Source organism: Microtus oregoni, unplaced genomic scaffold, assembly GCF_018167655.1.
Source record: "Microtus oregoni isolate MIOR12 unplaced genomic scaffold, Mior012 000023F_ref0000262, whole genome shotgun sequence".
Taxonomy (NCBI): domain Eukaryota; kingdom Metazoa; phylum Chordata; class Mammalia; order Rodentia; family Cricetidae; genus Microtus; species Microtus oregoni.
This window is the reverse complement of record NW_024543082.1, coordinates 4982630-5007580: the sequence shown is the minus strand read 5'-3', so window position 1 is coordinate 5007580 and position 24951 is coordinate 4982630. Positions and strand designations below refer to the sequence as shown.

At 49.7% G+C, this 24951-nt stretch overlaps 1 protein-coding gene across 1 annotated transcript in view; it reads left to right on the top strand.

The window, feature by feature from the left end:
• Window positions 1-24951, top strand: part of Pdia5 (protein disulfide isomerase family A member 5) — an 89598-nt gene that overhangs the window by 4842 nt on the left and 59805 nt on the right. Inside the window, exons 2-3 of the mRNA XM_041673175.1 lie at window positions 18077-18203; window positions 20521-20608. Coding sequence (XP_041529109.1) covers window positions 18077-18203; window positions 20521-20608 — 215 coding nt within the window. The remainder of the gene's footprint in view (window positions 1-18076; window positions 18204-20520; window positions 20609-24951) is intronic.

Below are 24951 nucleotides of genomic sequence, written 5' to 3'. Positions count from 1 at the left end.
GTGCTGACAGCTGGGGACTCAGCCAGGGGCATATAGTGGGCACCGAGTGACCAGAAAAGGCCCCAGGAAAGGGTTGTTCTCACAGGGAGGGTGGCTTCCAGGCTCTGTGGCTGTTGGGATCCTTGCCTGACTAATGTGTGGTGGGCGCATATCCCAGGCCCTGGCATATGGGTGACGGAGGAGCATTTGGTGGAAGGAGTAAATGCTGCAGACAGGGAAAGAAGCCTCCCAAGACTGAGATGTGAGCAAGACAGGAGAGGGGTCCAGTTGGTGGGAAGCAGAAGCAAGAGTCTGGTGGTGGGAGTAAGAATGGAAAAGTGGAAATGTCTGCCATTCCCAGGACTGGATTTTGTAGGCCACAGAACGACAGACGAAAGTGGTCCCTTTAACAACACCATAGACAGTGGATAGAGGGGAAAGGCTGAGTTGTTTGCTTTGCCCAGAACACTTCCTTCTTGCTTTCCTCCTTGTTATCTTTTCAAGTCAAGTGTGATGTGTTGGAAAGAAAGCGACTTTCAGCCAGCTGATGCTCTGTAACTGCATGGCCTTAGGCCCCCTCTTTACTTGTCTGTAAAATGGTAATAGTATCCATTTTGCTGGGTGGAAACAATGTAAGAAGCCTGCTGCACAGTGCTCAGCATCAGCAGGAGCCTCGGCATCTCTGAAAGCTGTTGAATACGAGGTGTAGGACATTGGTAGAGAGTAGGTCATATACATTGGTGGGCCAGACTGGCAGGTGTGAGCAGGGGACCATGTGATATGGGTGGCAGGTGGTGGGGCCTGTGCTGCTGGGGTTCTCCCTCGGGGCTTCTTGGTACTGACCCTCGCCTTCTCCCTCTTTTGCTTTACACCTGGGGATTGGTTGATGCCTACAAAGAGGCTGAGGGGTTAAATCTTCTTTCTGAAAGTCGATCCTCTCTTGGGGCCGAGACACACTGACCAGACCACATTAATCCCTAGAGGGTTTCACCCCAACTTTGTGGTTTTGTTCTGCAAGGCTGTTCTGTGTGGTTAATTTCAAAACTAAGTACCCAGGTTAGAAACAGTTGCAAGGAGAGGGTAAGTTCTTTTAGGCTGTGTAAACTGCCCAGACCTCTTGCTGCTCTATTTTGGGCCCCTCACCGCCTCACTTGCTGTTCTTCTGTGGTAGCCTGGTCTGTCCCTTCTGCTGGTCCTGTCTTACAGCATGCTCCTACTAAGTCTCGGACTATTCTAGTGAGTGGAGTTGTGACAGATTTTTTTTTTTTTGTGACAGATCTTATATGTTTGTAGAGGTACCTAGCGTTGACCGGCTTGATCCAAGTGTCCTTTCTTCAGGGTGGCGTTAGGTCCTGTGCTGATGTGGTGAGCTAAGCTGGTTCAATACTGTGACCCCAGAGAGGGATGAGTCTATGAACTAAGGTAGGGGACAGCACTGTTTCATAAGAACAGAGGGTGCCTGGATCGGCCAGTGAAGGCACAGCTTCTGCCCTGAATGTCTAAGCAGCTGAGCTGGCCTTGTTTTCTGGAGTGGCAGTGCCGCTTGTCCTGTAGCTTACTGATGGCTGCATCCCGGGAGGAGCAACTGGCTTGGTACCAGCTGGCTTCCTCCTCTCCAAGTAGCTCGGTTTGCATCCCCTTTGGCCACCCTCCGCCACATGCCAGCCTTCCAGCACTTTTTACTAGCCATTAGCTGTGCCGTTGTGCACTGGGGGGCTAATGACACTCAGATGGCGTGAGGTTAGAATAGCCTTTTTATACCTTTTTTATTCTCAGAGTCACACTGAGGCCCCGGTTGTATGTGCAGTTTTCAGCTCATTACAGCTTTCTGGAACAGGGATGGAGCTACCTCTCCTCTAAAGAGTGCCGCCATTCCGCTAGCCCGTCAGCATCCTGTTTGTCAGCAGATCCTTTAGTCCTTGTTGGCAGTCACAAGGTCCAGGTTGAGAACAACGAGCTAGGGTTCAACCGTGCAAGGTGACTCAGAATCCTTACCCAGAGGGAACGAACCTCCATTGTTAGACCAAGTAGGCAAGGGTCCCCAGGGGTGTCCTTTTATCAAAGGGTCCCATCTTGCCGCTTCCTGGGCAGAATATTGTATGTGCCCATTGAGGAAATGGACCAGCGCCTGCATCCTAAGGGTGTGACAGGAGTTTGGCCGTTCAACAGTTACTTCTCTTTTAGAATGGTTATTTCCTTGAAAACTTTTGTGAGCTGGGTCCTGTGCTCAGACATTTGAGCTGTACTGATGAATCAGACCAGTGCCACCCTTCCTCCAGTGGCCAAGTCAAATATTAGTGATGTCATTTAGATAGGAGCTGCTGGAAGAGGAAGCAAGAGACCGCTCACAATCCCTCCCTCCCTTGATGCAGGGCGCTGAGGAAAGACTTCCCCGAGACTCCAGGGGCCCTGTTTGTTATCCAGAGTGCATGGGACTAGAAGGGAAAGCAGAAATGCCATACATGCTACGTAAGATGGCCATAACTTGTTGGTCATAGATTTTCTGGGTTGCTGAGTCATGGAAGATCTGGATGGCAGGTTTGAGAATTTCCATTGTTTAGAGCGGTGGTCCTAGCATAAACAGCACATGAGGCTATCTGCTCCAGGAGCAAGAAAAGGTGATTTTTGTTGGTGGAGTGGGTGACTGTAGTCACTACTGTCATGTGCCACCTCCATACGTAAGTTGAAGAAAGCATTAGTGCATTTACAAGTACGCCGATGTTAACAAAAAATAAGGCTGGACCTCTTTTCCACCCAGATTCACAGACTCTCGGGCACAGTATCTAATAACATGTGGGAGGCAGGAGGCGCAAACACTGCTCCAGGATACCAGGGGCTCGAGATGTGATGTAGCCCCTGTATATATAGAGGCAGAAAGCATAAACAAAACCCTGGGTTCCACCCTCTTCGCCATGAACAGGCTCCGATGCATAGGTACAGATACATAAAAAGATTATCCAACGTTTGGAAGTAAAAAAGGGTTTGTGAACTTTAATTTTTTCTCTTTTAGACTTTTTTTATTCTCATTGTATTTTGTGTGGGTGCTTTGCCTGCATATATCTGAATACCATGTGCAAAGCCAGAAGAAAGCATTGGCTCCCCTGGACCGGAATGACAGACAGGTGTGAGCTATCACGTGGCTGCTGGGAACTGAACCTTGGTCCTCTGAAAGGGCAGCCAGTGCTCTCAGCCTCCAGTCTGTGAACTTTTTTCTGTGTAAGAAGTCCCTCTGAAAGCCATCTGCGGGAGAGAGCTCTGTTTATTCTTCAGGGCCCATGTTCTGGGTTGGGAGAAGCTGCAAATGATCTGTTCGTGAACGGGAAGAGAAACCCAATTGTTCCTGGTGTCTAATTTGGTCCTAAGTATACTACTTTCTAATAACCTCTTTTAAAAAAAATGAGTTTTTGAGCTTCCCTCCTTATGTTCTCTTTTGATCTGGCTTTGTTATTTTAGTGGATCTAAATAATAATAATAAATATAAAACTTTGGAATATGCTCAATATGGGTTTGTATGGGAATTAGGTTTTCTAACAATTGTCTGGTCTTTGAACCCACAGTGACAGCTGTTGCTGAGTGTGTAGATGTGACTCACATCTCAGTTGTCAACTTGACACATCTGGGAAGAGGGAACCTCAGTCGAAGAATTGCCTTCATCAGGCTGGCCTGTGGGATGTTGGGGTGAGGGGGCTGTCTTCTTGGTTGCTAATCAATTGAGGAAGGCCTTGCTCACTGTGGGCAGCACCGTCCCTAGGCAGATGGGTCTGGGCTGTATAAAAAAGGAGCTAAATGTGAATTTGGGAGCCAGCCAGTAAGCAGCATTCTTCTGGTTTCTACATTTTAAGCTCCTGCCCTGCTTGAGTTCCTGCCCAGACTTCTCTCCATGAGGAACTGTGAACTGAAAGTGTAAGATGAAGCCTAAACCCTTTCCTCCCCATGTTGTGTTTGGTCAGAGTGTTTTTATCACAGGACCAGAAGGCACACCAGGACAGAAGAAATGAATGTGTCACCCAGAACGGAGTAGCCTAGGCTGGGGACATTAGCAGTGTTCTTCTACGGAGAGAGATCTCCTGCAGAAAGCATGCGGTGGACAAAGGAGGGGGACTGAGTGAGCCCAGAGAGGCCTCTGTGGTGTATATACAGAGAGGGAGAGGATGGCGGGAGAGTTAGAGGGGAGGCCGGAGGACCACAGAGGCCCAAGCGGCTGTGAGAACCTGATACCCATAGGGTTTGTTGGGTACGGGACATTGTTGAGCCATCTCAGTGGTAGGGACCACATTTCAGAGGGATGAGGACTGGACAGGGAAGCGATGGAAAGTTCTGACTGAATGGGGAGGGGAGTGACATGGGGGTCCTGAGAGAGTGGTTTTGAAAGATGCATCAATGGCAGCCTCTCCAGTCAGGCTATGGCTCTGTGGCTAAAATCCACTTTAAGAGAAGGTGCTGATTTCCCCAGGAAAGGTTTGATCAATAAACTTGAACTAGTGTGTGTGTGTGTGTGTGTGTGTGTGTGTGTGTATGTATACATATACATACACATATATATTTTTTCTTTCATATATATATGAATCTGTGCATAAAAAAACCAGATTTCTGGGCTGTCAAGACCCATAAATCAACCCTCTTTAAGAGTAAGGCCCAGAAGTTTGGGTTTACAGGAAGCTAACTGTTGTGTACTACTGTGTGTAGCAGGTGCCTTTAATCCTAGCTCTCCAGAAGGCCCTGGCAAGAGGCAGGCAGATCTTTGAGTGTGTTTGAGGTCAGCCTGGTCTACATAGGGAGTTCCAGGCTAGCCAAAGCTGTGCGGTGAGACCTTGTCTCAAAAAGGGGGGACAAGTGGGATAGAGATCCAAAAATGCTTGAGTCAGTTTCTTGTGGCTATGACAAAATCCCTGAGGTTATTCGCTTAAGAGGGAGAACGGCTTATTTCCCCTCAGGGTTTCTTGGGCTTGAGTCCTCGATCTCTGGCCCCCATTGCTTGCAGCAGCACCATCTGTTACAGGGACAGCCTGTGGAAAAGGCCTGAATACCTTGTGGCAAATGTGGAGCAGAGACAGGAAGGAGCCCGAGTCCTGGTGTTCTCTGACTTTGCAATAATATACTGCAGTTGGGAAGTAAGCTTTGTATACTTGGACCTTTGGGGACCATTCCAAATCTAAACTATAGCAGGGAGTGTTAATTTGTGTGGCAGAGAGTCGCTTGGCAGGCAAGGTTACTGCTCTCTGCTGACTGGTGCGGCCTGCCATTCTGCCACTGTCTTGAGTTGTATTGCCAGTGTCCTGCCGTGCAACTTGGCCCGAGCCCATGAAGTTTTCAGTATTCTGTGAAGGACTTCTAGGGAATTGCAGGCATGCAGGTTAGTGGAAGAAGATGGATCAGGCTGTCATGGCTCCTTTAGGTCCGTCACACTCAGTGGCTAGAAGGGAAAGTGAACTTGCTGGCCTCTTGGTTCTTTTTCTTAGAGCTATAGGGAACGGGAGAGAGCACCAGAAGAGTCTGTGGCAGCACTCCCATGGCCAGGTGTAGAGAACATAGGAGCTTTGTACACACCCTGGGCAGACCCTGCATGCGCCCTCTCAGGCCTGGCATGAGGTGAGTCTTTTAACTGCTTTGAGCCTCAGTTTTCGTGCCCAGGGAAGTGGCTTACAGCCAGAACACGTGCTCGCCTTTTGGGGGGATCATGGTGGAGCTACTGAGGGTTGAACCCAGGGCCTCACAGGTTAGACGTAGAGTGCTCTGTCACCCAACACAGACCGCAGTTACGTTTCTCCAAATGCTTAGTCTCGCCACCTCTCAGATGCTCTGATCTTCCTGTTTCATGTCATTTGAAAAAGATGCAGGTGTCTCCCGCTCGATTGATTTCATGACTGCTGCTGAGTGGAGACCGGAAGGCTGGAAAGGTGGCTTTAGACTTGGTGTCAGAGGACTGAATGTGTGGTAATGCGTGTGAAAGCCTGGCTGTGTGCTGTGGGCTGGGGGCACCTGAGTTGGTTTTTATTCTTATTAATTAGCGAAGCTTTGAGGCATGATTGGGTTTCCAGAGTGGGAATTCACCTCCTCCTCCCCTGCTTCTCCTCTCCCTGTCCCCCCTCCCAATTCAGTGTATTCTACCAGTTCATCCTTGTTAGCAGGCCTGGCACACTGGGCTGGCAGTCACCCAAAGCCCTCTTGGCCCTAAAAGAGGTTTTCCGAACCATTAAAAGCCTCAGGGACGTACGTCTTGGTTAAATGCACCTCAGTTGCAATTTCAGGCTAAGCAAACCTGTTTTTCTAGGCTCCTGGATCAATTGTCCTGCCCCTGACTTGTCCCTTGTTGACAGGCACACTTGTGCTGTGCAGAATACAGGGAGAAACTGTGCTGTGCTGTCCTTAGTATAAGGAGTGATTTCTCCAAGGAGGCAAAACACAGGCCGAGAATCCTTAGCAGAAATGATGGGATCCGGAGTGTTTTAGATTTCAGGGTTGTTTTTGTTTTGTTTTGTTTTGTTTTTTTTTTTTACAATATTTTCATATACATCATGAGATCTTGGTGATGAATTCCATGTCTGAAGATCATTTCCCTTTCAAATGATTCCTATATGTGTCGCCTGAAGGTAATTTTATGGCGTATTTTTTTTAAGCATACCTACATTTGCACTGGGGCACATCAGGTGTCCTTGGGTGTGGGATTGTCCACTTATCGCGTTGATACTTGGAAAGTTTTGTGTTTGGATGCAGGCACAGTGGCACAGATCTGTAACCCCAGCACTTGGGAGGCTGATCAAAGGGGATCAATACAAGCCTGTGCTGCGTAGACCTTGTTTCAGATTGTCAGCGTCCAGATGGTCAACCTGTCTGAGAACGTAGCTAGCTTTGTGTGCACAGGACAAGGAGTGACTGACGCCTTTGTTCTACCCCGTGCGCTAGGGTCCTTCTAACTGGTGTCTGAACCAGAGATCACTTACTTGCTGTGTAACCCCGAGCAAACCTTAGTGCTGAGTACCCCCTAAAGGCCCACATGGAGGTCAGAAGAGACCTTGGTCTCCCTGGAACTGGAGTTGAAGATGGTTATGAGCCCCACTATGTAAGTGCTGGGAATCGAACCTGGGTCTTCTGCAAGAGCAGCAAGGGCTCTTAACTACTAAGCTCTTATCCCACCCCAGTCTCTGCTTCCCCCCATACTCCCCCCTACCCCTCAGCTAGAGGCCGGTGCTTGTTTGTGCTTGTGTTGTTGCCCCTCCCCCATTCGGGGACTCTTGACACTTTTGTTGTATTTTAAACCCTGCTGGATAAACAATGACATCAGAAATTGGTGGTGTGATCCCCAAACTTACTCTATGGTCCCATCTTCCTTCCTGGTTTAGGAGCAGTGCTCTGCCATGCCGTTGGAGATAGATGCTTACGATTCGTCCTTTGAAGGAGCATAAGTTATTTATATTTAAAAATTCAGGTTATTTTGTATAGCTGCCTCATCAAACTCATGTAAGAATTTGCTAGGTATTGCCGGGCGATGGTGGCGCATGCTTTTAATCTCAGCACTCAGGAAGCAGAGGCAGGTGGATCTCTGTGACTTCAAGGCTGGCTTGGTCTACAGAGCAAGTTCCAGGACAGGCACCAAAGCCACACAGACAAACCCTGTCTCAAAAAACCGAAATATAGTTATGTGTTACATGCAGGATATTTTTCAATTTTTTTTTTCATGGTGACTGTATATTGAACCCAGGTCCTTGTGCATGCTGGGCAAGTGTTCTACCACAGAGCCACACATCCCCAGCCCAGCGTTTTTCAAATTCTATATATGAGTTCCTGTAAAGGAAACAAACAACCCCCAAAACTGAAAACAAAAACCAACCAACCTCCCCACAAATGAAACAAAACAGAACAGAAAACCCATGGTTCCTGAAGTGGTGGAGCATCCAGCCCGTAGTGCAGGAGCAGGAAGGAAGGGCAGGTGAGCGCGGGCTGTGTGTGGAAAAGTGCTGGTATTGCCATGGCCGAGCAGGTCAGAAGGCCTGTGGGAAGTGATGGGAGGCGTTTGAGCCATCTCTTAGCGCCATCTCTTTTTCCTTTCTTTTACTGGGCAGGTTTATTTTATTTTATTAATTTATTTATTTTGCCGGAGGCTAGGGCTTGTTTCTGCAGTGCTGGGGATTGAATCCAGGGCTCACATATTGAGTAAATTCTTTACCACTGAGCTACATTCCCAGCCTCAGCCAGTGGTTGTTGCTTTTGTTTGGTATGTGCACGAGTGTGTTTGTGTGTGTGTTAGAATGTGTACACTCGCATGTGCATGTGAGTGTGAATGCATGTGTGTCGCAGCCAGAGGTTGGTGTTGAGTGTCTTTCTCAGTATATCTTGTATATTGAGGTAGGGTCTCTCCTGAACCCAGAGCTCACTGATTGGCTGGTCTGTCTAGCCATCTTACTCCTGGGATCAAATCTCTCCTCCAGAGAACTGGGGTTATAGACAGCTGCACATCATCCTGGCGTTTACATGGGAGCTGGGGACCTGAACTCCTGTCTCCACACTTGCTCCAGTGTTTTGCCCTTGAGTGATTTCCCTCACCCCCCACAAGAACCTTTTTGTTTTTCTGTCTCTCGAGTAGAAGTAGTGCCAGCCAAGCCGTACAGGAGAGTTGCATGAAAAACAAATATAGCAGGTTCTTTCTCCTAGGCCCTCCATTCGATCCCGTTTAGACTCTTCCCCTACATGGACAGAGTATATATTATGATGTTTCTTGCTCCCTAAATGCTTCAGAGCAGTCATGTTTCCCAGCGGTGTGTTTCAGCCCTGTTGAGCTGCGTTTCCCAGCATTAACCGGTTCCTGTCATTAAGCAATGCGTGACTGTGTTTCCTAAAGCACGGGAATATTATCTCACCTAACACAATGCAGTGATCAAAGTCAGGAAATGAGAGCGGATGGCCCTTAGTGGCCACTGGGGAACAGGTCCAAGAACCCTGCTGTTATGTAACGCCACGAGTGTTCAGAGTCCTTAGAATGGCGCAGGGTTTCACACGTATGTAATCCTTCTGTGTATGTAATCCTTCTGAGTCATCTCTGGCTTACGATGCCTGCTCCGTGTATGCTGCATTATGATGTGTGAACCTCACACTGCTGTTGGGGCTGTGGCGAGAACAATCACCATGAGTCGGTACAGGTCAGTTCTCGGAAATGCTCTTGATTTGAAGTTGATGGAGTCTGCAGGTGTGTCAGCTGCAGATTTGTAGGGCCAACTCCAGGGCCCAGGCTCGACCCAACGTGCCCAATTGTTCTTTAGCTCTTTTTGTCCTAGGGTGGCTTCTTATTTGTTTTTTTGTGACCTTGGCATTTTTTTGAAGCATTTTGTGCAGCTTGAGATTTTTATTTGTTCATTTGTTTTTAAGTTTTAAAATAACTTTTAAAATTACATTTATTTATTTATTTGGCGTGTGTGCACACGCATGCATGTGTATGTGCATGTGTGCGTGAATGCTTGTGTGTGCGCCATGCGTGCTTGTTGGGGTTAGAGGATAACTTAGGAGAGTTTATTCTCTTCTTCCTCCATGTGGGTACTGAGTATTGGACTTAGATCATCAGGCTTGGCAGCAAACTCCTCTACCCACTGAACCATCTTGCTGACCCTGTTTTTTTTTTTTTTTCTTTTGTTTTGACAGAATCTTGCTGTGTTGTCTAACTCCCAAACCTCCTGCTTTAGCCTCCCGAGTGGTGGGATTACAGAAGTGAGCCAGCATACCCGAGCTACAGTTTGAGTGCTGATGTTTCCGTTCAGTGTGTGATAGATAGCAGGAGGCCATTGTCTCACTTTGCCCCGTCCCTGGTGCTGTTAATGTTGGTCCTTTGCTTGACTCAGGAACTTTCATGTCTCGCCACTGTAAAGCTGAATTTCTTCACTGGGAGACTCTTTGAGAGGTCTTTCCATAATGTAGCCAAACGGTGGTCATTTTTTTTTCTTTAAAAACTGAAATCAAACATTCTTGCTATGTTGAGCTATAAAATAGAGAAAGAAGCACGCAGTTGTGCAGGGGCAGTCGTGGGTGCATTTCCATCTCTGCCGGTCTTTTCCGAGCGTCGTTTTGTTTGCTCATGGCTGTGGTCATGCCGTGAGTGTTTCGTTTATTTTATTTATTTTAACTTAACCTCTAGGCAAATGTTTTTGCCTTGTCCCTTCATTCCTCTGTGCCGTTGTGTGCAGCCATTCCCCTGCTGCCGGCTGTTTGGGTTGTTTGCACGGATTTGACTCTGGTTGTTGGGGCTGTGTGAGTCATGTTGGTGGAAGAAAGCTCGCTCATCCCCTCAGGACAGCTCCTCAGAAGTGGATCCACCGAGTCAAAGGGCACAAGCACTTTCAAGAGACCCGCTACCTCATGCCAAGCAGCTTGCCAGAAAAATTGGCTGTGTTAGGCTCCTGCCAGCCCTGGAACGGTCAGGCTCTATATTTTAAGGCTGGGCTAATGGTGCCCCAGTCTTTGTCTCTCTCTTTCAACTGTGGCCCACCAGCAAAGGGTTGTGTGATTAATATCCTGTGTTTTGAGTTATGAAAGCAGGGTACTTCTTTCCAAAAATAAACCACAGTGCCAGGGAGTGCATTACTTTTCTCAGGCGGCACAGCATTTAGCAACGGTCTAAGCTCTGATGTCGCATGTCTCAGGAAGATGCTTCAGAACGAGGGGCGACTTGAGATCACGGGTGAAGACTTGGGGTGTTTAACCTGGGCTCTCTAGAGGGGATGGTGGGCTTCAGCGTGTGATGGCTGTTGCTAACCTGGGAGGGGAGGAGCTTAAACCTCCCATGATTGGCATTGTTCAGGGTGATACAGGCAGGCCAGGGGACGTGGACTTCCCGGAGGGTGTTCGTGTGGTGAGATCCCACAGTCGTCTTCTGTCTTACCCATCGTGTCCGGACCCTGGTAAGGGATGAGCTGGCCTCCTGAAGAGCAAAGGGCCAGAGAGGGGAACTGGAGAGGTCCCAGCTGGTGGTTACCTGTGAAGGTAACACCCAGTGAAGGTGCCATTGATCAGGAGAGGCATAGCACGTGCATCCCTCCACAGTCCCTCTCCCACCTTCCTCATAAGCTGCCCATCTGAAGTGGGTGCAAGGTCTGGTATTTCAGGTGCCTTCTTGTTGAAGCTGCTGTTTAATTGGGCACTCAGTTCTATGCGTGTGTATGCCAGAAGGTCTAGTTTGGTAGGACCTCAAGAAGACCATTTATTTCGCTGGTGTTGAAGTCTGGAGAGGTATAGCCCTCTGTTGTGTGAGAGATCCTTCTCAGCATGGCTGTTAGAGTTCCAGCCACCGTATATAACTGCGGCTGGCAGATTTAAGAAGACTCCTTCCAAGGCAGGCACAGTGGCACGTGAGTTCGAGGCTGGCCTGAGCCTGATCTATGTAGAGAGACTCTGTCTCAAAACAAATGTCTCCTGTTTAGATACCTGCTAAGGATTGTCCTTAATAGTTACATAATTTATGCTTACATCCCACAGTCTGGGGTTTAACCAGATGGTCCCATTTGGTGCCGGGGAGTCTTTGAGACAAGTCTTTCATTGCAGTGACCATAGCACAGGGAAGCCAGCCACTTCTTCAGAAGGCAATCTTGCCTCTAGGTAGTTACAATATTAGGTGTATCTAATGCTACCATTGGGAAGAACTTTGGAAAAAGCTTTAGCCCCTTTTGTTTGCAGAGATAGAAGCAGACTTTGAAGAGAGGTGACGTATGTACCCACGGTCACTCAGCCAGTAACTGACAAGGTCGGTACCAGCTTGACTTTGTGATTCCTGCTGCTCCCAGATCTGGGCCCTGAATTCTCAGCCAGCCCGTTCCTCCAACATCCAGTTGAGACCCTTGTCTGTTTTTACCCCTCAGTCCCGTCCCGTTACCACCAGGTTCCTCAGTGTCTAGACTTCCAGATTCTGACATTTCAAAGCTATTTTGAGCAAAATGTGGGTTAAACTAAATTAAGCCGCTTTCTTCACGGCTCCCAACACAAGAAGGGAATTTTCACTCAGGTGACAGAGGAAAAAGGCTTGTGTCCCACCTCCATCCTTCCTCCTAAATGTTAAACTTCGGTCCCCAGATCTTCCTTCTTCGGCAAGCCACTTTTACGTAATAGACTGGCTCTGGCTCTGGGACTTGCAGAGCATAGTGAGCCTGCAATGATAGCCGCCGCCAGCTGCAGGGAATGGGGAGGATGCTGGCACGTGCCCTGGAGACAGCATTGTTTTTTTAAGGTGGCGGAGGGGGTGTGATGGGACAAGGACTCTTATTCCTGGTTGTTTTCCAGGTGTGTAGGATGGTGACACTGCCGGATGGCTCAGTGGAGTGAAAGGGGGTTTGTGTGTGCTGTGGGCAGGTGGGAGTGGACACCAGACAGGGTGAAGTGGAAAGGGAGGTTTGGCATCTCACACACAGGCCCTGCTGGGAACAAATCAAGGGTGACCACCTCATGTAGAATGTCTCTACTCTTGGTCCCAAGAGCCCTGGTCAATCCCGTGATCCCCTGCTTGAAGGAAGCAGAGTGTCAGAACAAACTCCTGCTCAGCCATCCTGGCCATTAGTTAGTTCTGTTGCTGGGAAGTGGCTTCTTTTCTCTGTGACTGGTTAGGCCAGGATCCCGAGGGGTGAAAGGAGATTCCTCTCAGAGCAGGTGTAATGAGCAAGATGAAGCCCTGGCCCTGCTGCTTGTCTACTACCTGTCCTTGGTCACTTAACTGTTGGTCCTTCTCCCTCATCTGCTGAAGGACACAACCCACCTGGTATTTCAGGTGCCTTCTTGTTGAAGCTGCTGTTTAATTGGGCGCTCAGTTCTATGCGTGTGTATGCCAGAAGGTCTAGTTTGGTAGGACCTCAAGAAGACCATTTATTTCGCTGGTGTTGAAGTCTGGAGAGGTATAGCCCTCTGTTGGGTTTACCCTACCGGTAAACTAGTCACCACACACACCAACCTGGCAGGGTTCTAATCGTGCTGTGTGACCTTTGCAGTAGGTCATTGTGCAGATGGCAAAAGACGCCAGGTTTTCTGGTGCTGAATGTGCGTGCGTGCGCATGCTTTCCTGCCTGGACCTGTGGCTCTGCCTGATTGCAGACGAGGCCTCCTGGAGGAAGAGGTGGTCCCCGGTGTCTGTTGTCCTTGCTCATTAATAGTACTCAGAGGCAATTAGCAGTTGTTATGCACTTACGTCTGCCAAGTATTGCATTAGGTTCATGTCCCCCTCCTCCCTCATTTAATCTCTAGCCAAGCCACCAGGTGAGCATGGGTATTATCCTCTCAACTTCTGGGTCAAGAGATGACACTCAGCGGTCTAGTAACAAGCCTGGAGTCTTGTAAATGGTGGCAGCTGGATTCGTGCCATGTCTGTCTGACCCCAGAGTCACGGCTCTTTCCAGGGTGTCTGAAAGTGGCAGAGGGAGGGGGGTGGAGGACAAGCCCAGGAACGGATGGACTGTGTGGTGGGAGATAAGCAGCCGCGTAGATGGGAGAGCCACTCAGAGACGGAGCAGATGGAGAAGGGATTTGGTCTCATGCAGTTGACCTAGCTATGCTAGGATGAAGTTTCAGAGGGCTCTGAAGGAAGCCTTGCATCCCAGTGAAGGGGATTGGTGGTAGTAGAAGGGGACCCGTCATTGGGATAGGGTGCTTCTCTGGTGGGATGGGGTGATACTTTTCTGGTACAAGAAGAATCTAGCAGTGGAGGGGAGGATCCTCTGCAGAAGAAAAGGGAAACACTGATCTCTCCCAGGAAATCCTTTGGGGTCTCAGCCCAGGGGGAGATGGGCAGAGTGAGTGGTGAGTACAGTTCGAGAATGCTTGGCTGCCAGTGTGAAGGCCCACCAAGCAGAGGAACTATGTCAGGGCTGGCTGGGAAGCAGCTGGATTTGGGGGCACTCCAATGCCACCTTTTCCTCCCTGGGGCACAGCAGAGGAGCTGATAATCTGTGGGTCATTAAAGCTGTGATTGTGGCTGTAGATACTGTTGTCAGGCGTGCTTGTGGGTTGTGACTGGTCTGCTGCTGGTTCTGGACCAGGCAATGCAGACTCACTTCAGCTTCGGGTTAAGGAAAGGACGGAGCCTGCTGGAAATGTTCATGAAAGGAGCAGAGGAGAAAATGGAATGTTCAGTGGCTCACGGGGTAGGGAGGGGTGGCTGCTCCTGTGGGTGCCTGTGAGGGTGAGGCCTTGGGACTCACAGAGGCCTTTTATCCCTTTCTCTTTAGTAGTCTTAACTATGGCCACACTGTTGTCTGGCCATTCTGATTGGGTTTCCTATGTCTGTCAGGCTCTCAAATCCCGCCTCTTGGCAAAATCCGTATCTTCTGTGCTCACAGACCCCTGAAAGCTCCCTGCCTGCTGTGGGAACCCTCTAACCTGTTTGCTGGCTCGTGTTACCCAGCTCCTGCACTGGGTGTAATTGCTCAGGACCCTGGTTTGCAGTCCCCCCCCCCCCCCCCAATGCTCCCAGATGTCACCAGCAGCCTTTCCCCATATAGCCTGGCCTGCTTGTCTGTCTCACTTGGGGGCTGCTCTTATCATTTGGTCCTTCTTCCTGGGCTGGGCTCTTCCTTGTCCCTTCTCTGGCTCCAGATCTTGGAAACTTCAGTTGCTTCACGGCTCATCCTCTAGTTTGGAGGACATGTGTTGTTCATGGGTGCTTTTTCACATGTCTGTTGGCTACAACCCCAGAAATCCTAGCCCACTGCCATCTTCTTCAGTCTAAGAAAGAAGCTGCCTTCTACTGCTGGTCCATCTCCCGTGTTGGGCTGCGTTCCATCCTTGGAGGCAGAGCATCCTGTTTAGACTTCTCTTCCCACTTGCTGTGAAGTCGTTGGAGGTGACTGCATGGACCTTTTTCCCTTACCTGGTCAGTCACCCAGCTGGTCACCCTATCCTGACAATCCTAAGGTTCCAGGTAGATGAGTCTATTGTCTATCCTGACACACCTCATGACCACTGTCAAGTTCTAGGCCTGCAGGGAACCAACTGCCCTCATCAGTCCCATTCTGGACACCCATTGTGCTGGGGTCTCCCTGGATTTCATGGCCCTTTCTAGGCCTCTTATCTCGTAAAGCCACCAAGGACTCACTTTGTGACATGCTCTCTGAGGGTTGGTATCTGGTATCTGTAGGCTGTCATGTTTATTAAGCTTTCCAATGAGCAGTTAGGGCGTCTTGCTCTCCAAAACTCTTAATCTTAAGTAAGGGTGAGGATCCGCAGTAAGACTGAAAAGATAGACCCTTCACAGAGACTTCTGTGTAGCCTTGTGTAAGGGAGGCCCGGTGCCAGCCCTAGCTTCTCCTTGTGTGATGGATTTTGGGCAAAGTCAGTTTGTTCAGGCTATTTCCAGAGAAGCTTAATGCTACTGTGTCAGTAAACATTGGGCCATAGGCTTCAGTGGGTGGCTGGAAAGTGGTGTGTTTGTTGTCAGGTGGTCCTTGGTTGCATGACCTAAGGGACTGTCTGGGTTTATATAAAGGAAGCCAGGGTTTGTGGGAGATTCAGATTCCTATGGTTTCAACGATGGGCACCGTGTCCCCGAGGCAAGCAGCACATCAGCTGCCTGGCAGGTGCCTGCCAGCCCAGGGTGGTTGATCTGGGGGTGAGGGTCCCTGACCAGGGCAGTTTCCTGACTATTCTGAGAGTACCAAGTCACTGTTTCTACAACACACTGTCTAGTTGTTTCCTCACTTGTGTGCACTGAGCCGTGGACTTGTGGTGTTCAGGGCATAAGCCCCTGTGGAGCAGTGGGGTGACCTGCAGTGGTCAGCTGTGAAGGACTGTTCCTGTGAGCTTTGAAGATGGTCTGTACAAATCACTGGGTCCTCAGGCTGTCAAGGAACCTGACTCCTGGGAAGCTTTACTCTGGGGAGAAGGAACCCCTATTCTGGTGGCAGATTCCATTGGAAATCACTAGGGTATGGGCACATTTCTCTTTTCCCTCTGTTGAGCTGGCCATGGGTGTTAGACATTATGTTAGTGAATGCTCTTTATGGTGTTTTATGATTTGTAAAGCATATTCGAAAAGTTACCCCATCTGTCAGAGCTGTGCCACCAGGGAGGCATTCATTATTACCCCCATGGCACAAGTGAGTCACAGAGCCTCTGAAAGGGTGAGTGCCGTTGCTGGGTCCTTAGCTTTGAGGGGCAATGCATAGACACAGCTCAAGACATTGGGCTATGAAGAGGAGATGACATGACCGGCTTGGGACGCATCAGAAATTTAGATGACTTGTTTGTATGTTCCTGGAAGATATTCAAATTCCTCTCCATGTGGAAGAGGATAGCATGTGGTCTCCAGTTGCCTCTGCATCTGTGGTTTTGCTCTATGACCTCCGTCCTTGTTGCTGGTTGCTTTGAAGCTTGTTGTTGTAGTCAGTGTGCTTTTGCTGTGAAGAGAAACCATGACTACAGCAACTTGTATAAAGGAAAACATTTAATTGGGGCTGACTTACAGTTCATAGGTTTAGTCCATTGTCATGGCAGGAGGCATGGTGGCACGCAGGCAGGCATGGTGCTGCAGAGGTAGCTGAGTGTTCTACACCCGATCAGCAAACAACAGGAAGAGAATGAGACACTGCGTCTGACATGAACTTCTGACACCTCAAAGTTAGCCCCCAGTGACACACTTCCTCCAGCGAGGCCACCCCTACTCCAACAAGAGCATATCTCCTATTCCCTGTCAAGTAGTGTCATTTCCTAATGACCAAGCATTTAAACATATAAGTAAGTCTATGGGAGCTATCCTTATGCAAACTACCACACCTGCTGACAGTGGCCTGGGCACTCTCCTCACTATCAGCATGGAAACTTCTCTTGCCTCTCTCTGGTGCTGGGACCTTAGTTTCCTAGGTTTTGTGACACTCATTCTTCATTTCTTTCTTTTTTTCTTTTTCTTTTTTTTTTGTTTTGTTTTGTTTTGGAAGAGCATGAGTTCCCATGACTTTCTGAGAAAGAGTGGTACACTTCGCACATCTGAGATATCTTCAGCTGGTGTGAATAACTCTTTCTGATTGGCAGGTCGTGTGGCTGGGTGCACAGTGATGCACTTCCGAGAACTCTGGAGGCAGTGCTCTCCCATCTATGCAGGGAGCAGTCACTTGCCTCTGGTCTGTCATGAGTGGAGCTGCTGACTATGTAGTTGGACTTCCTTGTCGCACTTTCTTTGGACCGCCAGCCCCCAAATAATGACATGGAGATTTATTATTAGTTATGACAGCTTGGCCGTTAGTTTAGGCTTGTTTCTAACGGGCTCTTATAGCTTAAATTAACCTGTTTCTATTAATCTATGTTCTGCCATGTGGCTCTTCACCTCTCCTCCATTCTGTATGTCCAACTCCCTCCATATGTCTCTGATATCTCCCTCTCTTCTTCCCAGAGTTCCTGTCTCTGCCTGGAAATCCCGCCTATTCTCTCCTGACTAGCGATTGGACGTTCAGCTTTTTATTAAACCAGTCACAGCAATCCATCTTCACACAGTGTACAAATATCCCAGAACAAGCAGGCTTTTGCCTCTGGTCTATCATGGGTGGGGCTGTTGTTTGTAGGCTCTCCTTTTGTCAGTGGTATTCAGGAAGTACTCAGTTCCTGTAAAGAGGCCTGGGCATCTGTTTGGCAGTTCCTCCTTTCTCCTATTTTCCCACCACCCGGCTCTACTTTCGGTCCTCTCTTCATCTTGCCCACAGAGGCACCTGGCTCCTCAGCTTCCCGGGAGCTTGGGGATACTTGGCTTATTCTATTGGCCAGGTCTCTGTGATTGTTTGGCCGAGTGAAAAAGCCTTCACCTCGTGCCCATTCTTTCCATCCTGGATGGGAGAGAGCATGCTTCCTGGGGTTTTCTAGGAGGGATGCAGTGTGCCCTTGCATGCAAACGTTGGTCTCTCAAAGAGTTCTTGTTGATGGGCGACACTATATTGTGTATGTATATATTCCAGATACCCTCATCAGCATACATGGAAGGCAGGGTGAGGTGGGGGCCAAGTGGGATCTCTGGAGATAGAGGCAGGTGTGGTGCTCTGGGAGGGGCTGCTTGGCTCCATCCTCCAGCAAGAACATATGTTTGGGATGGATCATCTGCGTGCAGCATGAAAGGGCCAGAAGCTGGACTCATGGGTCTTGGTGGCTTGGTTTCTAGGTTGTCCTGCCAGCCTGGCTGTCCTCCACAAAGGTCTCTTCACTCATTGAGAAAATCTCCGACCCTAAGGACTTGAAGAAACTTCTCAGGACCCGCAATAATGTGCTGGTGCTTTACTCAAAATCTGGTGAGTGACCCTTCCAGACCTTGGGGATCACCTATCGGGGGAGATGGGATAGGGGGAGAGAGGACCAGAGGGACATTAGTATTCTAACTTCCTTTGGCTACCTAGGGCACTGGGTTACTTTTGCAATCTGGGGGTCATTTCAGTTCCTTTTTCTGAGCTTCCTGGGAGAAGAAGGCTCTGGGACCCCTACCTAGCCCAGCAGAGGACCGTATGAGTCCTGGATGAACACCTTGACTCCCCGCCAGCCACAGGTCCAGCCCTGCTAGGGCAGGCTTCATGGGAGCTGTTGATTAACTACCAGGCTGGCCTGTTGCCAGCTGAACTGGTCCCAGGCCTGTGGACATTTACCTGCGCCAGTAGTCCTGGTGTTGCCTGAATCCCGGTGTTCGGCTGTGGGGTGAGATACAAAACTGACTTTGGAGTGGATGCCTAAGTTCAGGCCCAGAAACCTCTGTGGGCGGGAGCAGCCACCTGCCCCTCCTCTGACCTTGGCCTGATAAGGGTACAATGGACAGTTTGCTTGGCTCTTGGCAGTGACTTTGGGGAAGGGCAAGAGACTGGCTGTCGATGTGGTTCCAGCAGAGTTAAGTGTTTTTGCTGCTCCTAAGGATGCCAAGTTTTCTGTGTCCTGGAGGAACAGCAGCCAGTGGCTAGGCCAGTTCTGGGCACAGATCCCCTTGGCAGCTCATCTTCTACACTCATTAGCACTCTGGGCTGATGGATGATTTGACCGTGTGTCCCTCTTGAAGGCTGTGCCCTCTGAGCATTCACGACATATGGCTGCTCTTGCCACTTGCTGCTTCTGAAGGTCTGGATGTACTTTCACCAAGTTTCCTGTTGGGAGCCCAATGTGTGACCATGTTTTTCTGTGAGTAGGGAAACTGAGACCAAAGGAAACTTGTTTCTTGTGAAGGTTGGGCTTGGGGTAACCCCCTTGTAAACTCCTGGGTCTTCTCAGGGGCAGGTGTTGTTATTGGGACCATTTATGAGCCTGTTCATTTGCTCCTTTGCCACAAGGGAGGCAGTGCAGATTGCCAGATAGTATCCCATTTACTTTTATTTTTGGTTTTTCAAGACAGGGTTTCTCTGTGTAACAGCTCTGGCTGTCCTGGAACTCGCTTTGTGGACCAGGCTGGCCTCGAACTCACAGACATCCAACTGCTCTGCCTCCCAAGTGCTGGGGTCAAAGGTGTACACCACCACTGCCCTGCTTGTATCCCATTTATAAATGAGGTCATCGAGATAAGAGGACATGACACTTGAGTCCAGCCATTCCTGGTGGTGGAATTGGTCCCCTGTGTCATCTCTGTACCTCACTTCCTCAGATAGAGGATGGGATCAAGTGAGTTATCTCTGCAATGTTGGGGCTTTGGAATCAGCCCAGGTCTGAGACAGAAGGCCTCCTGAGTGGGAAGTTGGGGTCAGTGAGATCTGCCATTGAGGCAGGATCCAGCCATTGCTTTGCCCCTTACCTGGCTCCGCCTTTGTTCGGTTCATCAGAATTACAGCCCCTATGCTGCCTCAGTGTGCTGGGGGCAGGGCCTGGGCAATGACTTCACCTCCTGCATCTTGCCTGCGCTTACTGCTCCAGATTCTGGCCTCCAGTGGGTTTTCTGAGCACTTAGAAACTGGATTTCATCCCCTCCTCCTCCCATCCTTCCAAGCAGCTCTCCCCTCTCGATGGCGGGGTACTTCCTATTTTTCTTCTACTTCATCCATACCCTCTCTTCGCCCCAGTGGTGAGCACAGAGGAACAATGGCTTCCCTGCTTCAGTGGTTTGCTGCCTCCTGCTGCCCTGGCTGGGGTTTCTTGGGAATGCCTCTTCTCAACCACTCCGAGCATGTTTCTTAAGCGATGCTTATTGTCCGCCTCTGTGAAAGGCTTCAGCATGCTTTGTGTTCACAAACAGCTCCCATTTCCACCCTGGAGGAGCAGCTCCTCAGAGGCACATAATTCAGATATCATTTCTGCTTGGCCTTGGGTTTATCATGGGGTTCCGGGCAGGAGAAGGCAGCAGATTGCTTTTTGTCGGGCTCTGTCTGATGGGCTCTTTGAGAAACTTACATTCATGGGATCATAAGGAGGAGGGAACTAAGAGTCTGCCAGGTGCAGGTGTCAAAACCAGCCGTAAGCACCGTGCAGCAGACCATTAGAGACCGACAGAGTTGAAATCCAAAAGCTTGTCCACAGGACCCTGCTGTCCAACGGTATTACCTGGAAGCTCTGGCCGCATACTCAGGAATTGTCGCCCAGACCCCACCCTGCCCATGGGCCAGAGCCCTTGGACTCAAATGTTTCATCTTTCATTTTTTTCAGAGGCAGCAGCCGAAAGTCATCTCAAGCTACTGTCCACTGTGGCCCAGGCAGTGAAAGGACAGGGTACCATCTGCTGGGTGGACTGTGGGTATGTACTGGGGACCCAGGGCGCAGGGCTGGGGGTTCTGGTGACTGGGGTGCAAGGGAGAGCATGATGGAGAGATCCTTGAGGTGACACGGGGAATCTCTTGTACCTTACAGGTTTGGCTCCCCGCCCCTGTCTTCCCATTCCCTGCCCCTTTTTCTCTCATTTTCCTGGAGCTTTCTCGTATGTCCTGTATATTACTTATTTATCATCTTAGAGGGCGGTAGGCAGAGGGCGTCTTCCCTACTGGAAGAGAGGAGCCTTGATTCTAGGCACAGGTGATTTTTTTTTTCAGGGCCACTTACTTGGCTGGTGATGGGTCTGCAGACATGAGCCATGAGCTTTGCCCCCAGTCCAGGCCCTTCTCACTCCTACAGCACAAACAGTGTCCTCAGCTGGCCACCGGACTAGACTGCCTGGGCCTGAGTTTGTGGGCCCTGCGCCTGAGTGAGTCCTGAAGGACAGATGGAAGCGGAGTGTTGGTCCACACTGATTTGTAAGCTGCAGAGGGGAGAGAGAACAGCACAGGAGAGTCATGCATTGAGGTGTGTGCGTGGATGCGTGTGTCTAGCTTCATGCGTCTAGATTCATGCGACACTGGCTGAGCAGAAATGGCTGCTCACTGGGTCTTAGCCACTGGTTAACTGTAGTTTGCAGTTGGGTTGACAGTACTCCCATCTTTCAGGTGCTTCTGTCACCTCCATTTTACCGACAGTGCTCTATGGAACTGGGCAAATGACAGAATCTATCAGAGGAGACAGGACACTTTGGAATTTCCATATCTGAAGATGACAGCAGTTCTGCCAAGCTGCTGGAGCATCCTTAAGAGGGTCACGGGTGCCAGGAGTGAGCAGAAGGGCTTCGACGTAGCGGCTCTTCCCTCCAGCTTTACCCATCAGCTATTACCGAGCACTTACTCTGTGCTTTGAGGGCTCCCAGATAAATAGTTGTGCCTTCCAGGAGCTCAGTGTGTGAGGAAGGAGCAGACATCATGCCAGGGCAGATGCTGCCAAGTGAGGCGTGCTCTAAACAGGCTCCAGATCTAAGAGACAGTCTGTGTACATGGCCTGGAGAGGTCAAGAAAACTTTGCAGAGGCAGTGAAGTTTCAGGAAAAGGACGAAGACCTGAGATGGCCATGCACTGCTCGTGCCCTGGCTTTTCCTGCCTGAGCTCCCTGCTTCTTAGCTCCCAAGTACTGTCTGTGAGGATGAGCAAACTGCTTTCAGAGGGGCTATGGAACCTCCAGAGCAGGATACCTGAGCTAGTGGGGCCTGGGATCAATGGGTAAAGGGAGATTAGATTAGGGATTAGGACTAATTTACAGTCTTAGTGTCTGGGGCTAGCGCCAGTGGGAGAATCCTGTGACGTTGATATGCTAGAATTAAACTCTAGGCAGAGGTAGGTTAGAGCCCTGAAGAGGTTCCTTGTTCAAGAGGCAGGACTGGTCTAACAGTGCCTCTCGGTTTATCAGATTTATTTTTGTAAGAGGAAGTACAGTCCCAAACGTTAAAGAGCTTTAGTGGAGTTTAGCCAAGTAGGTGGATTTGGGTCTGGGTTTAGGATCAGAGGCAAAATACTGCTGACTGATGGCTTCTGGTCCCTGTAAGCCACCCTGAGTGATAGATCTCAGGGACCACAAAGAGATCCCAAGAGATGAGCTGGCGTCTGCCCTCTCATTCCTCTTCCTGTGAATCCTAAAGGCACTTAACCATGGGGACTCCATGGCATTCTAGAAATCAGCTTAGTCTCACAGGCCACCTGTCTGTGTCCCTGAGCTTGGGATGAGACCCTCACATTATTGACAGGAGTGTGTGGAGTGGTTTTCTGGTACTGTCTGCGGAGGAAGGAGGAAGTGGCCTGGAACCAGTGTTTCTTTTTTCTCCTCCTGCTAGGAAGCAACAGATGGTCAGCTAGCCACCACACAGTAAGTTCTGCTAAGGTTCCATCTCAGTCTCCCCAGCTAGACTACTTCCTGCCATGCCATCAGTAGATGGCAGCCAGAATGGGAGTGCTGTGGTTTTGCTGGGGTAACCAGGAGGGTCAACAAGGACCAGGCCACTGAGATTTTCCTCTTTAAAGGGAACGGGGAAAGAGAAGATGCTGCTACAGTGTTGGGTCATCTTTGTAGGTGTGTGGAGTGACAGACACAGTCTGGGACATAGGAGGACTCCAGGCTGGAGGACCAGGCACTCCAGTTCCTAGCCCCGTGACTGAGGGGAGCCATTTAACCTAAGTCTGTTTCCTTATCTGCAAAACGTGAAAAGGCTGCATGTTCTGTCTTTTCCCAGTTTCTGTAGTGAAGAAGAGATAAGTGAAAGTTCTAGAATCGAAACAGGGTTTAAATGGGAGGTGCTGTTCTGTTACCATCATTTCTCACCTAGCTGGATATGGGGGGGAATGGACATTTGTTTGTTTGGTAAGGTTTCTTTTTTTCTTTTTTAAATGACCATCCTTGCTTTACTTGCTCTCAAGATGTGTGAAGCGAGCTTGACATGGTGGCACCCATCTGTAATCCCAGTACTCAGCCCTCTGAGGCAGGAGGAGTGTGTTGGAGGCCAGCCATGGCATGTAGTGGGTTTTGTACGGCTGCAGGGCAGGGGGCCTGGCTTTGAGTTTGTACTGTGGGACGTTTGGCTTTCTGGACTGCAGTCTGACATGTGTGACCTGAGCAGCAGGACCTTCCAGATTGCTCCTGTCCCTCAATGATCTGCTTCAGAGAATTCCCAAAGCTGCCAGCATGCTGTGCTTAACTGTCTGGTAGGCATGTGCCTTCCAGTGCTAGAGTCTGGTTTGTGGGGCTTCCTCACAGTTTGGGGTCCCCTCTCCCCCCTGACATGTTCCTTTCTCTTCCTTTGCAGTTTACTCCCAGAGAGGAGCCGAGTCTCTGCTACTGCAGTTCGTTGGTCTTCTTTTCTTCTTTATTCTCCCAAAGATGTCTCTAAGTTTTCTTTGGTTTTCTGTCTCTTGCCCTGTCTTTTCCATATGCACACCTGCTGACCCTCATGTGTCTGTCTACTGACTTTTCCCCGAGTCCCTGGCTATCTCTTGAGCACATGGATTCTGTCTGCAGAAGTTCCAGTTCTCCTTTTTCCCACTCTCTCCCAGCTCTGACCTCTACAGTTGCTTGGCAGACTGGGGGTGGCTATGCACTGGGCCACGTGTGATGGCGTTGGTAGCTCCCTGGTGTGGCACTGGAATGGGCCTGTGTGGTACTGCCATCTAGGAGGCTGAACCAGGCCTGGTACACTAGTTCTGTGAGCAGAGCTCCCCTCAGCTGCTGGCTGCTTGCTTTCCCTGGAGTGCAAGGCCACTGCCTAACCATATTCCCTTCCTTCCCTTTTCCCATCTGCTTGATTTCCCTGAAGCAGTAATGGCTCCCCAGATGCAAGATTAGGGGCCTGCCAGGACAGGTGTAATGTATTTTGAGGTCTTATGTTTTCTTCTAAGAATTAATTTGAATTTTGCGTTTCCTCCTTCTTGCCTAAGCAAGGCAAATGTTACTTCCCATGAGAGAAAATAGACTCCCCTAAGAAGCATCTTGCTTGTTCTGTGGCTTTAGATATCTTCTGGCATATGGCATGCATTTGAGGAATAAGTTCCAACTGAGAAGCAAAGCCTTAGACCAGTGGTTCTCAACCTTCCTAATGCTGTGGCCCTTTAATACAGCCCCTTATTCTGGGGTGACCCCAACTGTAAAATTATTTCCACTGCTACTTCATAACTATATTTTTCAACCGTTATGGATTATAATGTAAATATCTGATATGCGACCCCTGTGAAAGGGTCGTTCAGCCCCCAGAGGGGTTGTGACCTGCAGGTTGAGAACTGCCGCCTTAGATAGATGCTGGTCCAGACAGGTAGGAGGAGAAGGGGGCCTTTACCACCAGAAAGGAGAGGCCACAGGCCTCTTACCGCAGTATCCAACGCATACCTCGTCGCCTACTTCAGAGGTAGGCACCAAGGAGACTAGCCAACCGGGCATCGTTCTGCTAGCATCCCTTCAGGGACTTAAGGTTTAACTTCTCCAGGACTGCTCTCAGCTGTCTCCTCCTCATATCTTCCAGTCACACTCTGTCCTTGTTTGGCACCGAGCAGCCACTGTCATCCTGTCCTGTGTTTTACAGCTCAGGCTTCCCTGAAGGTCCTACCTGCTGGTGGTGGCGCCAGGTCTGGAAGCCGTATGCTAGCCAGCTGAGAAGCCATCTCCTAGGACAGGCTCAGGCCGCAGGTCTAGAAAGACCCAGTAGCTCCTCCTCTTAGCCCTCCGCATCTTCTCCGTCTTTCCTTACTCTCACCCCGCTCTCAGTCCTGGATCTGACTCCTCGGAGTTTAAGCACTCTGTACC